The following is a 14,789-nucleotide window of genomic DNA, read 5'->3' as shown; positions in this document are numbered from 1 at the left end:
TTTGAACACATTTCCGATGTGAAAAGTTCCAGTTTGTTTCCGGTTTTCTTCATAAAATAATTGTTATTCGGTTCCACTTCGTGTAAATATACTTCGTGAACATGTTGTAATACCATTGTATGATGGCCTTCGAATGCTGCTGGTACACAACACTGTATATTTACCATGTCTCATTAATAGCTATGCTAACAAAATGTGCAGACACATTTTTCATGACTTGGTTGTCTTGAAACATTTAATTTAAGTTACAAAAAGGTATTGTTAACAGAAAGTTGTTAAAATTGATGAAAGCTGTCAAAGTGGGACGTCAAAATGGTCCATGCGCCGTACCTCAACATTAAGAGCCGTTGCTAGCAGCAATTCACTTCAGTTGCTTTGCAGTGCTTTTCGCGTGATCGTGTCGTTCCGGTTGGTCAAGCTACGGGAATGTGCTGGATTGGAGGCTCGTACAATTTACACTAACATAATATGAGCTCCAGTGCCGTACGAGTGAAAATATTATTTTTCGCTAAATCCCGTGAGCTTGCAGGGCAATCCAGCGCGGAGGACTTCCTGGTGCCGCACGCCGAAATCAAGTGCTCCGAACTGCTGGATCTGATATGTAATCAGTTCAACCTGTCCATCATACGCAACAATGTCATACTAGCGCACAACGAGCAGTATTGTGACGATCTTGGCGAAACCATCCGCATACGCAACGGCGACGAGTTGGCCGTAATACCACCTATTTCGGGAGGATAACGCTAGCAGGACCGAAGTAATCGATCATGAATTATCTGAAGCTCACGTTCGATAAGCTGGATGTTGGTGCCCTGAACGATCTGGTGGCACACGAAAGCTGCGGTGCAGTATCGCTTTTCGTTGGTACGACGAGGGATAACTTTGAGGGCAAAACTGTCGTCCTGCTGCAGTACGAAGCGTACGAGGCGATGGCGATGAAAACGATGAACCACCTGTGCGACGAAGTGCGTGCCCGCTGGCCAGATGTGGTACACATTGGCATACACCATCGATTGGGAACGGTTCCGGTGAAGGAAGCTTCGGTAGTAATAGCAATAAGTTCCCCACATCGAAAGTCCAGTCTCGAAGCAGTACACTTCACCATTGATGAGCTGAAAAAATCCGTCCCCGTTTGGAAGAAGGAACAGTACCGAGAAGGAGAGGGAAGCTCGGAGTGGAAGGAAAACAGCGAATGCACTTGGTCGAAGAAGTACAAGGACAATCACATACTGTAACGTTACGCGATGAAGAACAATTTAAATCCAATGCCAAGCTAATGTGGATGTTATAAACACGTGTACACATGCAATGTTAGCTTGCGCCATAGGCAGCTAAAAAAGAAAATAAGATCAAACGATCGTATCGTTTCAACTTTAACTCTATGCCCTTCATGATATCTCCACACACTACGGGATAAGAGGCAAAAAAACAGCTTTCAATCATCTATGACATCACTGTAGTTTAGATAGCAGAGTTTATTCAGCCAAAATAGCTGAATCATCGTTGAAGTGCCGGGTAGCATCAACTTAAATCACAGCGCCAATCAGTGTCTTTTGCCGGTCTCTATTTTAAGCAAGAGTTTACTTTTGGACACTTGGTCGATACAGTGGATTAAATAATTTAAATTCCATCCAGTAAAACTGGGTTCTACTACAGTTTATAGATCCATCATTCATGTTAAACGAAATAATTCAATTGTTATCGTTGGTGCTATACTGTTGAACAAATAAATGTGATGAAATTTTAACAAAAAACAATATCAGATTCCTTAAATAGAGAATGGTATGGAGCACATTCAGGTGTTTTGAGAAAGTCTCTATTTTCCAAAACATTTTCATGTCAGCTGTTTTCCCATTTCCGTATTTTGAATTGAATTTTGTTCCGCTTATGTTTACGTTGTAAAACTACGTTGTTCCGACTCCTCACGAGTCGGAGTATCATCTGATGTTATGAAGTGAAGTCACAAACTACACGGCATAAACGCAATAATACCGACAGCATTACGAGGTCATGAAAAGTGGCAACACTGTACTCTAGTGATGGAGAAACTGAATCCCTACATGGATTCGAATTTTTCGATTCAAACCCATTATGAAATCCGGATCTTCGAATTCGAATCCCAATCCGTCATATCATACATGATCATCTAATGCCGTCTAATGTTCTGATAACATTTTTCACAAATAGCGCCTCAGACATGGCTGATCTTCTTCTTCTTCTTCTTGGCGTAACGATCTATTGGTCATGCCTGCCCGTTAAGGGCTTACGAGACTTCTTTCCCTGTTGTACGTGGATAGTCAGTCCTCTTGTTCAGAAGAGGGTCCGGTCTCGGTTGGGATTGGAACCCACGCCGCCGAGCTGGTGAGCCACGGCGCTCATTGGCCGATTTCTCCCCTCCAAGGTGTATAAATTAAAAGGTGAAGTCGTCCAGTGTAAAATGACATTTCCTGACTTGACATAACACTTCTGGTGTATTCATGTGGGGTTTGAGGGGAGGTATCGGAGAAGGATTGGGCTTTTGACTTCTCAAATATGGCACCCCTGCCAAAGCGACATAAAGTCACCTTCTATATTTATGCACCTTGCCTCCCCTCAAAACCCACATGAATACGCCAGAAGTGTTATGTCATGTCATGAAATGTTGATGCAAATCTGATTCGAATCCTAATCGAATCAAGTCTTTAGAATCCGTCAAATGGGATCCAAATCTTTAGAATCTGTCAGATGGGATTCGAATCTTAAGAATCCGTCAATTGGGATTCGAATCTTTGGAATCCGTCTAGGGATCGAATCTTCGAATCTTCCGAATCCCGATTCTGCCAACACTACTGTACTCAGTCAGTTTTCGTACGTCGCTCGTTTCTGTTTTCTATTTTTGTGTACACGAAAAAGCAAGTTTTCCCTCTTGGCGTGTGGTACCGACGGGAACGGTGCAATCAGTTATTACACATGTCTATCGGAGTGAACTTACGCGTGACGGGTCACACGTCCATCGGTGGCCGCAAGTACCAGGAGGACTACTTCTCCGTCGCCTACCAGCAAACGGAGAATGACCAAAACCTGGAGTACGCTTTCTTCGGAATCTATGATGGGCACGGCGGGGCGGAGGCGTCCCTGTTCGCCAAGGAGCACCTCATGAATACCATCGTGAGCCAGAAGCAGTTCTGGTCGGAGAACGACGAAGATGTGTTAAAATCGATACGTGAAGGTTACATCCAGACCCACTATTCGATGTGGCGTGAGCAAGGTAAACAACGCAGCAGGCAACGCGTACCCCTTCTGCACCTCCCTGCTTCCAGTATGCAATCCATTTCCGTTCAGTTCGGTTTTTTGCTTGAGGTGATGGGGGGGTTTTCTTTCTATGTCATCGATGATTCACATATTACAACCGTCTAAGCAATGAAGAATATGTTTGAATAGTGTGGTGGATATTTCATTGATTTTTTGTGTATTTTCCTGTATTTTCTTGTGTTGTTTAATTTTCCCACTCATTTTGCCTCGTTGACGTAAGCCCTTGATGCACACACACAGGCGCAACGACGTCGATCCAAGCATTAAACATACATTAGTGTTGGTTATCTTATGAGCATTATATGAACAAGAAAACCTAATGTCAATCAAATTGCACTTTTCAGCTGGTTTTTATTATTATTTTTGCATATTTGAAATGGCGCCAAAAGACGTATTGAGCATAAGTCAAGCCCCCGCAAAATGCTAATGTTTCCTTTTATCTCCCTCTCTCTCTCTCACGCACATAAGACAAATGGCCAAAAACATCATCCGGACTACCGAGTACCGCTGGTACGACGGCCAGCATAGCGTTTATAAGGCGTGGAAAAATATACATCGGTCACGTTGGCGACTCTGGCATAGTGCTCGGCTACCAGAAGGATAAGGAGTCGCCCCACGAGGACGATGGACGGTGGGTAGCGAGCCCACTTACCGAGGACCACAAACCGGAAAGTTACGCCGAGAAGATGCGTATCATGAGCTGCGGTGGCAAGGTGGTCACGAAATCCGGTGTACCACGGGTGGTATGGAACAGACCGCGGATAGGCCATAAGGGTCCGGTGCGACGGAGTACACCGATCGACGAGATACCGTTCTTGGCCGTGGCGCGAAGTTTAGGTGATTTGTGGAGCTACAACTCCGCAGTGGATGAGTTCATTGTAAGCCCTATGCCAGATGTGTCGGTCATTGAAATTGACCCGAAGAAATTTCGGTGAGTAGTTGGGTAAGCGAAAATGGTTTCATCGATAATCATACCAATGCAATCTTTTCCTCTAGGTGTCTCATTTTCGGTACTGACGGTCTGTGGAATGTGATTTCACCAAAGAGTGCGGTGGAGATTGTGCGTAACACCGAGATGGAAAACATTCGCATCGCCCTGGAAGGTGGCAGTGAGTGGAAAAATCCAAGCAAGCTGCTAGTAAATGAAGCCCTAGAACGGTGGAGTCGTAGCAACATGAAAGCGGATAACACATCGGTTGTTATTATCATGCTCGATCCACCGGGTCCACCGAAGAGGGACGTTTTAAAATCAGTGAAAGACTCTATACAGTACGCTTCACCCGAGTGGCGCAGTGCTTCTGGAGCACCGGGAAGTGATATGTTTGATCTGTTCGATTGCATCACGAGAGGAGAGGCCGTCCCTGTTCTTTCGCAGATGGCACAGCGCGCTGAACCATCAGATACGCCAAGCATGCGCTATCTTCACCATCACCACAATCACCATCATCAGCAGCAGCATTACCAGCAACATCGGAACTACCATGAACCACCACAGCAATCGATGCATCAAGAGCAATATGCAGGCGATCATCCGCAACAGGACCACCAACACCTCGATCACCATCATCATCCGGAACAGTATTGCCATCCGGGTGCCTCTACCTCATACGACCACGATCTTGCCTACAGGGACACGAGTTTTGCTGAATCGTACAACTCTCTATTGGACCGAAGCTTCGAAAATACCGACCACTCGTACACGAGCATGTTCCATCACGCCGCGGACGAGGAAGGGGCGTCCACCTCGGCGTATCAAAACAGGGCAACGCGCGTCGAGCCAGGCCTCGAAACGCACACCGATGATACAGACGAGGAAGCACTCATTGACTACCAGCCGGAAAGTGACGACGAAACGAGTGGTGGTGGATTGGTGCGACAGGATTCAACGTACTCCCTCACCAATCTGCAAACCAAATCGGAACGTTTACATGCGGCCATGGTGGAATCGGAGCGCTCGCAGCCACACCCTTACTACCACCATCATCCACAGCATCGACGCGAGGAGGAGGAGGGATGCTACAGTGGTGGAAATTTGGCCATTATTGAGCACTTTCACAACTATCATCATCCGCTTCCGCATCATTACGGCAGCGGCGCATCATCGAGATCATTGCATACGGAGGATGCACACCATCAGTACCATCAAGGGATGTACCAAGGTTTGGATACGACGCACCAGTATCAACATCATCATCAGGACGTTGGAGGTCATTATGATCAGCATCATTTCCATCATGCCTCGTCGTCGTATCAAATGGAACGGTATGATTATAGGCACCCTACCAACAACAATCTGCTTGCATGTGAACCAAGTTGCAGTACCGGTACTGGTTCGAAACTGAAATCTGATAGCGAATTTGCGTATGCAAATGTGTACAATGAAGAGGGTACGTTGCAACAACCCGCGGAGGAAATTGGCATGGAAGAGGAGAACGAGGAAGCGATAGAAGAACTTGTAGAATCCCCCGATGTGCATCGTATACAGATCAATGAAATATCTTCTTCGTACGCCGGTACGCAAACAAACGCCTCTCCAGGATTGCTTTTGCCCTCTGGTAGTGACGGACACGGTAGTGGATGTGCCAGTGGTGACGAGGAGAACAGTGCATCCAGCACAACCCAACAGGTTCTCGTTGTGCCGTCGTTTGAGAATAAACCAAGAACGATGAAAAAATCTGCCCCATCCCCGCGTGTGATAACGATCTTCTACGAAACACGCAGCAGCCGCCGTAAGCCCAGAATTCGCAATGCAACGTCGGGACTGACGCCGTCAAAAACCCGGTCACTTTTAGGTGTCGCATCGTTCAACCGGATTGCCACTAAAAGACGCAAAACGTCCACGGCAACCGTGGTACAGACGACAATACCGAGCGGGGTTCCTTCAACGCCACCGAACCCTACATTAACAATAGAACGAAGAATTCTAAGGTCGAATGGTATGAATACGAGGACCCGATCTTATTCGAACCAACCCAACCCGCGCGTTCACGCGGATCATCAGCCCAAGTTTGTGTTGAACAACAATTTTGGCGTCAGTTCAACAACCCTCGAGCGAATCCCGGCTACGCATCAGAGTACGGAAACCAACCCATTGCGGCACAACTCTCCTCCAGTCTGCAGACACCGGAAACGGGATACCATCGTGGCCACACTGGTCCGAACAAGTGAGGTCGTGGAGAAACGCAAACAGACTCCCAAGCCAGCGATCCAGCAACGCACGATGCTTCTTCGCCGGACAACACAATGACCGTAGGGAGTAACGAGAACCGCTTAGAAGGGACGCTCCGGAGGACGCTGAGCATCAACAAGATGAAGCAGGGCTGTGAAAAATCGCAATTCATTTCATTTTACTATTTCTCAGTACATCGTTTCATCTACTACCCTACACATCCCTTCAACGCTATCATTTTCAGCCTACTTTAATCGTAACTCTCCACAGCTCGTTGGTGATGGTTACTTTGATATAAAATGATAGTGATTGTTTTCATCCTAATTTAAGCACGTGTGCAATAACGCGAAAATCATACACCACATCGCAATTTAAACGCTAAATTACTTAAAAGAAAATTTGACCATTTAAAAAAATATTTTTTCCAACAACTTCGAGGGATCATTTCTATCCTCCAGTTGCGTGTGCATATGTTGGAAGGAAAAATGTAACTTTCTTTATTTCTAATGAGAATTTCAACTAATTTTATAGCACAATTTATTTTATTGCATAACACAACTTTTTCGAACGATGTTTTGTACGATATTCTTGATTATTATGATAATAAGTTAGGCGTTGTTCTCTCAACTGGTTTAAAAATTAATAAGCTTACCAACAATCACGTACCTATGTATCGGGGTAGTAATCGTGGTATCCTTAACCTTTTTTCCAGTCGGCCACGCGCTGCAGGAAGGGCCTTAACCGAACAGGGGTTTTCCTTGTTCCGTCGGCGAAAGAGTACAACATGTTAACAAGACAAGAGTATAATCTAATTGAATGATTTCTAAAGACCAAGGTTTGAAGTACGGTTGTAGATAATTTATTTTTCCACCAAAACAACTTTTTCTTTAAAGTGCCTATCTATTGTGGTAACGATATCGTTGAAAAAATGAGTGCAACTTGTGCTTATTCTTGCAACCGATCAACTTTGGTACATCGCGATGAATGTAAAACTTCTTATCAAAAGTGTGTGTGTGTGTGTGTGTGTGTGTGTGTTTATTTCATTCTATAAATGCTTTTTCAAACCTTACGCGACATCAAAATAGGATTAGTTTTGTTATTTCTATAGATGCGATTAAATTAAAATTTAAGAAACTATTCTTTCATGTTTCAACAGTCTTATACATTCTACCCCCCCAAGATAGAGAGTAGATAGCATTTTTTTTTGCTATACAAAGTATTTAGTGAATTGTAGAACCAAACAGCTATTTACGTGTACCCGCTTCATGTTACAAGAAAATACAACAAAGTAATGTTATAGGTGTATATCGATGGACGGGCACAAGAAGTTTTTGCCTAAGATGGCAGGAGAAAGCGATACGCTGTATAGAAGGATTCGTGCAAAGATGGTAATATAAGTGTTTTTTTGTTTTTTAATAAGAAAATAAATATTTTGAAATATAAAAACTTTGTGTTGACTTTGACGAATGTTGATGTGAAGCAATGTACAAACAATGTTTGTACGATAGCTGAAAATTCATATAAAATTGAAGCTTCAGCTATATCTGGGATTAAATCCTTCGAATCATGGAAATGATGCCAGAAAAAATGAACGACATGAGTAGTATTTATATGAACATCGATAGACTTTTATTAGCTTTCATAGAGTCAACGTACAGGTGCGTAACATTAGTTTTGTTATACTACTTCATTGCACTACGAAGTTAGGCGAGTAGGAGTAAAATACTGAGCACAGTCCGGGCGGAGCAGGGTCGCAAACAGTTGCGCAAAACGGTTCAGATATCGTTGTACTGGCTGATGAACGCTTCGTGGATGCGTTGCTTGTTCTCGACCTTCATGTCGGCGATTGCCATTATCACGTCCAGCAGTAGCTCCCGAGAGAGGTCCTGCATCTTCGGGAGCTTCGCCACCTGGCTAAAGTTGTGCACCACCATCTTGAGGGCGTAATTCTTGATGTCCAGCACGTTCATCTTATCGGAAGCCTCCAGTATCTGCAGCACATTGTCATAGGTGATGTTGTTCTCCAGGTTGTGCTTGCAGAACGCCTGCAGCCGGTTATTCGCGAACCCGTAGAAGCAGGGCGCTTGGAAGAGATAGAGCGAGTCCTCCGGCGGCATCTTGGTGTCACCGTAGTAAATATACCGTAGCAGCGAATCGAACGCCTCGAGCGAGGGCGAAATGTCTCCGATCTGTATGTTGACCGTATTGTCGGCCGGCATGAACGAGCGGAACATGGCCTGGAAGTAGGTACAGCGGGCCGCCAGGATCGACTTGTGCGCCGGAATGACCTTCTCCTCCAGCACCAGATTGATGTCGCAAAACTCTTTGCCGCCCGATTTCAGAAATACCGCCATGTCGCTTTCGAGCGTGGTGCCGATCGTTTTGTCGTACCGCATACAGTCGGCCGTATGTTTGCTCGGGTTGAGACGCTTGCGGATAATCTCGACGATCAGGGACTTCTCGAGGGCCGCAAACTCGGCCGACATGACGATGTTGTAGAAATGATCCTCCTTTACGATAAACCCGAGACAGTAGTCCTTGATGAGCGTCAGACCCATCCGGTCTGCGTTGTAAAGTGCATCCAGCACGTTTGATTTGGAGATCTTGAACTCGAGATACTGCACGCAAAGCTGCTCCAGCCGAGGAATGTTGAACTGGACCGCCAACTGGTAGACGTCCATCATGATCAGCACTAACTTATGACTAAAAGGGTCTTTAACTGAAATGGAACCGAGGAAAACGCATGTAGAAAAATCTGCTAACAAAAGACGGGCTGCTTTTCTTGATCATTGAACTTACAAACAATTCTGTCGGTGTAGATGTAGTTAAGCACAATTTCAAACGCTTCCGGTTGTGCGTCCGGTAGTTGTACCTCCAAAATTGGCTGCTCCGCCAATGGTACGTCAGTGGTTCCGAAGAGTTTTTCAAAATGTAAATTCCTTGCATCTCGTGCAGCCCTACAAAACGAATCAAAACAGTACTATACTCAATTTAACCCATTATTCCACACATGAAGAACTTACAGAATTTTCGATCTCAAAAATTGTGACCGTGCCACTATCATGGCAATATGGGCCGAGATTTTCACCTCCTCCGTCCCAACGATGAACTGGACATCGCAAAACTGACGGTTCTGAAGAAACTTTCCAAAGTCGTCGTGCAGCGTACATTTCGGGTAGCTCGAGAACTGGAACCGGTACGTATCCCCGCTGCGGACGTTGTTATCAATGGTCCCACCGAAAATGTACATCGCGTCCCCGATTACGGCGGCCGCGTGGAACAGGCGTCCACTGGGAATTTGAGATTCCGGTGCCGGAGTTACGGTGGACCATATTTGACTGTCCAGATCATAGCAGTGCAGATCGTTCGGAAGGGTCGAGTCGGCCGCACCGCCGAACACGTACAAAAATCGATCGTGATGCACCATCGTGTGGCCATACCGTCGAGCTGGGGGTGGTGGGGCACCACGAAGGATGTGTTCCGTAGATATTCTTCGCCAGCTAGAGGAGCGTTAAAAAATGTTAATATTCTCATGCCATGGATCACCCTCGTTTGCAAATAAGCTTACGTTTTATCTTTGAAGTTAAACTGGAATAGAGTGTTTGTGATTTGGAGACCACTTTGGCCGGAAAACACGTACATACAGCCACGGGCAACGGCAACGGGAAAATTGCAACACGTTGGTGGCCGGTCGCCTTTCTGTTCTACTTCTTCCCATTGGTGCGTTTCTCCCTTTAAAAATGATAAACTATATTTTAATATTTCATCCAAAAGTGGCCAAAAATTTATGTCACCTTCTTACCGTAAGTCGTATTGTCCACATATCGTTCAGTCGAGCGTTACCATCATAGCCAGCATAGATCCACAGCTTCCCATCGTAAACCGCGGCCCCATGGGCACTTCTGGCCACCGGCGTACGTCCGATAAACTTCCACTCCGTCCACTGACCGTTCTGGAAGTTATACTCGAACAGATCGTTCTTGTTCGTCAGGTTCGAGTTCGAGTGGATGTCCCCGGTGTACCCGCCAAATACGAACATCGATGTGCCGTGGACAACGGCCGAATGATGATACCTTGGGGCGGGCGGTGTCCCAGTCGCGAATGCACGTCCCCACGACTTATCCTTTACGCCGAACCGTATCAAATCGTTAAGCATATTTTTGCCATTATCACCACCGAACACGTAGATGGCCTCTTTGTAGGCCACCACAGTGTGCTTGGAGCGGCGTGCTCCAACAAACTCATCGCAATCGCTTTCACGTTTCCACTTGTTGGCCGTATTGGAGATGGGCACGTTGGCCGAAATCTGGGTGCTGGAGGACGTGCTGGTGCTGCCGATCGAGGCGGACGAAACAAATCGTCCAGTGGACATACCTAGTGCGTAGTGTTACAATTCTCAAGTAAAGTTCTTGCTCTCTTCGGATCAATTTTTGACCATGGTCGACTCCCGGGAAATACTAAAGATGTTCGCTTTGTTCTCGAGCGCACTAGTAGATAGTTCGCCTACACATTTTCCTTTGCGATCAAAACAAATCAATACATTTGTTCCCATCCCTGGTGGGGATAGGAACCGTTTATAGTCGATACTTGAGATACAGAATTGTTTGTTTACATTGTAAAATCTAGCTTATTGTAAAAGTTTCAATCGCATATGTGTCGGCAAGCCAGAAGGTTTCATATATTTAACTCGAAATAATCAAATATTACCCTCATCCTCTCTGAAAAATATTCAAATTTATTTCATAAAATCAATTTCGCTGCCATGTTGATTGTTGGCAACACTGCCGTTTATTCGTCGTTTTGTTTTAAAGTTTGACAGCTTTGCAAAGCTGCGTCTAGTTTTCATCTTGTGGTTCGAAGAAAAAAACCCACAGGAAAATTTGTTAGTTCTTTTACCATGTTATGTGTGTGAATATTTTGTAAATTGTTATTATTTGTTCAACCACATTCGCATCAGTGCGAACGGAGGCCATCATGATCTCAAATACGTTGTGCGATTTGGAGAAATGCGTAGGTTGAACATGTTGCGTGAAGTGTTTGTTGTTTTTTTTCTCTTATGTTACGGTTGACGCCTTCTTTTGATATCCTTCCGGCTTCGTAGGTGGACACGGCAGGATTGCAGCTCGACACACTGGCCCTCAAGCTGACCGATGTCGAGCGCAATTTAGACGAAAACGAGCTCGATTCGTTGGAGAATGAGTCCGTCATGGAGCTGCTAGAATCGGTGACGGAGGTCAAGAATGAGTATCAGAATCTGCGCAAGGATCTCCAGGAGGTGCAGCAGCTACAGAAGGAAATGACATGCTCCCTGCGCTATCAGCTGCGAAACATGACACAAACCTTCCGGGTGTTGAAGAAGAAAATCGAGTCCAACTCGGTACCGGTGCATCTCCTTCCACCCCCGGTGGGTCCATCAGGGAGATCCGGTGGTAATGAAAATCGCGACCAGCACCACCAGCAGCAGCACCAGCAATCTCATTCGTACCAAGCTGTTCCACATCCTTTACCTCAGCCCGACCTCACCGACCACGGTCCTAGGCGTGCTGTGGGTGTGCTGAAGAGTGTCAGTAAGAACTGAGTAAAGCGTTCGCGTGCATCGTTTGGTAAAATTCGAAGCACACTTCTCGCTGGTATCGAGCAGCTGACGACAAGTATCGCCTGTAGGCTTCTACCGGGCGTTACGCATTATGTTTCCATACGCTGAATCGATAATCATACACGTAGCTCACCAAACCTCTCACCCCACCATCGCGTGTACCCGTGCTCGCTACTACGCCGGCTGTTCTGGAAAAATGCACTTATTGCATCAAGAAAAACAGCAAAAGGCCTGTCAGAACGGCAACTCGTCATCGAACACCACGGACGGTGGAATGCTCTTCCTATGTGTGTTGTTTGTTTAACTTTCACCTTGCATTCCGGTTTTGGTTTCTTTGGTTTCCGTTCGCGACATCACTACCGAACGTGGCTTTACATACTGGCTGCAGCATCATTTCGTAATCATCCAGCGTTCGTCATCCTTCATCCCGCAAAACCAAAAACCGGCAATACTACCGGCTGGCATTTATTCTGGAGCTCCATTCATCGCGCCAAGTCGCCTGCCATTATCGCCCAGTACCGCGTGAAACCTTTAGGCAATAGCGAATCCTCCCCATGATGATGAGAGCATGTGAAAAGCTTAATTTCGTTATCCCTTCAAAATCGGAATCTTTTGCTTTTGTTTGATAGTTTAGAAGATGTACAAGCTGTTCTGAATCCTTCATAGCGAAGGAATTGATAGGAATTGAACGAGTTGATGTTAATTGATGGCCGATATACTGAACTACCAGCAAAAGCGAACAAATCGATACGATGCTAGTGAACGGTCAGATGTTTTGAAATGGCTTTTTCAAATGCGTTATTTCTGATTATACCATTTTTTGTGCGTTTTGAGCTTTTGAAATGCAGTTTGACGCAGTATGCACGTTTATTTTTTTTTTCAAATTCCTGAACTTATTTGTATTTAGTTTCAGCCATGCTTTTATTCAAAATAACGTGTTGTGTGTTGATGTGCATAAAATGTCAATGTTTTTAAGTTATTCGTTTGGTATTTGCATGAAATTCGTTTTCAAGGTGTTTTGGTACTTCCTTCCGTAATTATGAACGAATTAGACAGTCTAGTTAAAATGTTGTTATAGAGCACCATTTGTGCACAAAGTATACACATTACAACACACGCACATGTGCGCAAAAATATATGTCTTAACTATATTCTAAAACATACTATAGAACGTATATGAAGCAAACTATAAAACCCACTATGATTACCATACTACATATGGTGATTGAATTTTGTTCCATGTTATTTACAGCATGAATGTGAATGAAAGTGTAAAATGAATAGATATTATTTAAAGTTAAAGATTTCCCGTAGTCTTATGTGTCCTAGACTTTGACGTGGAATTGATGCAAGGTTGAGACTATTATATTTCGCTGCTACAATCATTTTTCTCAGATCGATTAACTAATCGTTTTCATGTTGTTGGTGCCTTTGATACATAGAACTTTGTTGGCTATTAGTTTTGCGGAATGGTTTGCAGTAAATCTTTATTTACAAACATTCCATATTAATAAATTATTTCTCTTTTAATCGCTTTAGCTTGATTGTGTTTTTTGTGATTAGTTTTTCAGTTGGTAGCTTTCACCATCGTTTATAAAAGCGTTAAAACTTCGAATTTTCCCTCACGATGCTCAGCAACTTGCAAGTGGGGAAAGAAAATGCTTTTTCATGTGCGATCGCCAACTTCCGGTACTCTATGGTGAAATTTTTTAGAAATTTCGATCCGATCGCACTTGGTTTTCTTCACCCTGCAATGCATTCACTGAATGAATATCCATTCTGCCTTATACTCTCGCGATAGGGAGAGATGTTTGTTTGTTCTTGTTTTTTTATTTGTAGGCCAAGCGTATCTTACGTGTACTTTATGGACAATTTGTACCTGACTTGGTTTGGACCGTTTTTTACATGAAACATTGGAGCCACAACAAAACCACAGTTTACGACTGCAAACTGTAGAAGGAATTGCGGCTTTATTTGCTGTTGCTGGAAGGGAATTGAATGAGATATAGTCAATATTACTGTGTTATTCAAATCGAGTTCGACTATGTTCGACATTCGGTTCTTATGCTCCGTAACGAAACTCCGAGTAATTCGTTCAATGGTGTTGTAGTACGGCATTTAAAAAGACTGTAGGGCGCAATAAGTAGGTTTTGTTCCTTGCATGTTACAGCAAGAGGCAAAGTGCAGTTCAAATATGATAATATTCCCTAGATCTCATAGGAAATGTCTTTGCAGACCTTCTTAGTCACACACTGTATGGATAGAGCATTATTATTCCGACTCTCTAGGACAAAATCCGTTTTTGCTCAATCAGCACGTCCCCATGTAATGATGATCACTCGTCGTACGAGACAACCCGCTCAACACCGATTCCGCTACTGCGTAGACACGTTTGTTATACTATTTGTACCATCCTTCCGCAGGATTTCCTTTTTAGATGAATTGTACCAGCGGATACGTTTGTTTGCACGGTGGTAAAAATAAAACTGTCACAAGCAGAGGAAAACTAAAATAAATGGTTGGATTGTGTAATCATTTTGGTACGAATTTTGATTGGTTTTAACGCAATGCGCAAGGGATTGGAAATCTATTGATTAATAATTAAATTAAGTAATTTTTTATAATATCTTGAATAACGAATTTGTAAACTTCTTCAAATTCAAATCCAGGTGTTGATATTGCCTATAGTGGTGGGAAATACGAATCGAATCTTAAGTCCGTTCTGAGATCCGG

At 44.3% G+C, this 14,789-nt stretch overlaps 5 protein-coding genes across 5 annotated transcripts; 4 read left to right on the top strand and 1 right to left on the bottom strand.

Annotated features, from left to right (window-relative positions):
* The first annotated feature begins 386 nt into the window (after nucleotides 1-386).
* On the top strand, nucleotides 387-741 carry LOC131272015 (molybdopterin synthase sulfur carrier subunit). The gene has a single exon (XM_058273621.1). The coding sequence runs from the start codon at nucleotides 469-471 to the stop codon at nucleotides 739-741; it is 273 nt and encodes a 90-aa protein (XP_058129604.1). The 5' UTR covers nucleotides 387-468.
* Nucleotides 742-767: 26 nt separating this feature from the next.
* On the top strand, nucleotides 768-1,743 carry LOC131272014 (molybdopterin synthase catalytic subunit). The gene has a single exon (XM_058273620.1). The coding sequence runs from the start codon at nucleotides 768-770 to the stop codon at nucleotides 1,233-1,235; it is 468 nt and encodes a 155-aa protein (XP_058129603.1). The 3' UTR covers nucleotides 1,236-1,743.
* Nucleotides 1,744-2,949: 1,206 nt separating this feature from the next.
* Nucleotides 2,950-7,900, top strand: LOC131272004 (uncharacterized). Its single transcript, XM_058273607.1, has 3 exons — nucleotides 2,950-3,247; nucleotides 3,760-4,222; nucleotides 4,288-7,900. Exons 1-3 carry the CDS (start codon nucleotides 2,950-2,952, stop codon nucleotides 6,536-6,538), a joined length of 3,012 nt encoding a protein of 1,003 aa, XP_058129590.1. The 3' UTR covers nucleotides 6,539-7,900.
* Nucleotides 7,901-8,071: 171 nt separating this feature from the next.
* Nucleotides 8,072-10,920, bottom strand: LOC131272045 (leucine-zipper-like transcriptional regulator 1 homolog). Its single transcript, XM_058273660.1, has 5 exons — nucleotides 10,263-10,920; nucleotides 10,029-10,192; nucleotides 9,484-9,960; nucleotides 9,260-9,417; nucleotides 8,072-9,179 (listed from the first exon to the last, which is right to left on the bottom strand). Exons 1-5 carry the CDS (start codon nucleotides 10,830-10,832, stop codon nucleotides 8,236-8,238), a joined length of 2,313 nt encoding a protein of 770 aa, XP_058129643.1. The 5' UTR covers nucleotides 10,833-10,920; the 3' UTR covers nucleotides 8,072-8,235.
* Nucleotides 10,921-11,303: 383 nt separating this feature from the next.
* Nucleotides 11,304-14,565, top strand: LOC131266129 (uncharacterized). The gene is made up of 2 exons (XM_058268533.1): nucleotides 11,304-11,470; nucleotides 11,562-14,565. Exons 1-2 carry the CDS (start codon nucleotides 11,435-11,437, stop codon nucleotides 12,036-12,038), a joined length of 513 nt encoding a protein of 170 aa, XP_058124516.1. The 5' UTR covers nucleotides 11,304-11,434; the 3' UTR covers nucleotides 12,039-14,565.
* The last annotated feature ends 224 nt before the right edge of the window (nucleotides 14,566-14,789 follow it).

Source organism: Anopheles coustani, chromosome 3 (assembly GCF_943734705.1).
Source record: "Anopheles coustani chromosome 3, idAnoCousDA_361_x.2, whole genome shotgun sequence".
NCBI lineage: Eukaryota > Metazoa > Arthropoda > Insecta > Diptera > Culicidae > Anopheles > Anopheles coustani.
Note: the sequence above shows the minus strand (reverse complement) of the source record. Positions and strands in the feature narration are given on the sequence as shown.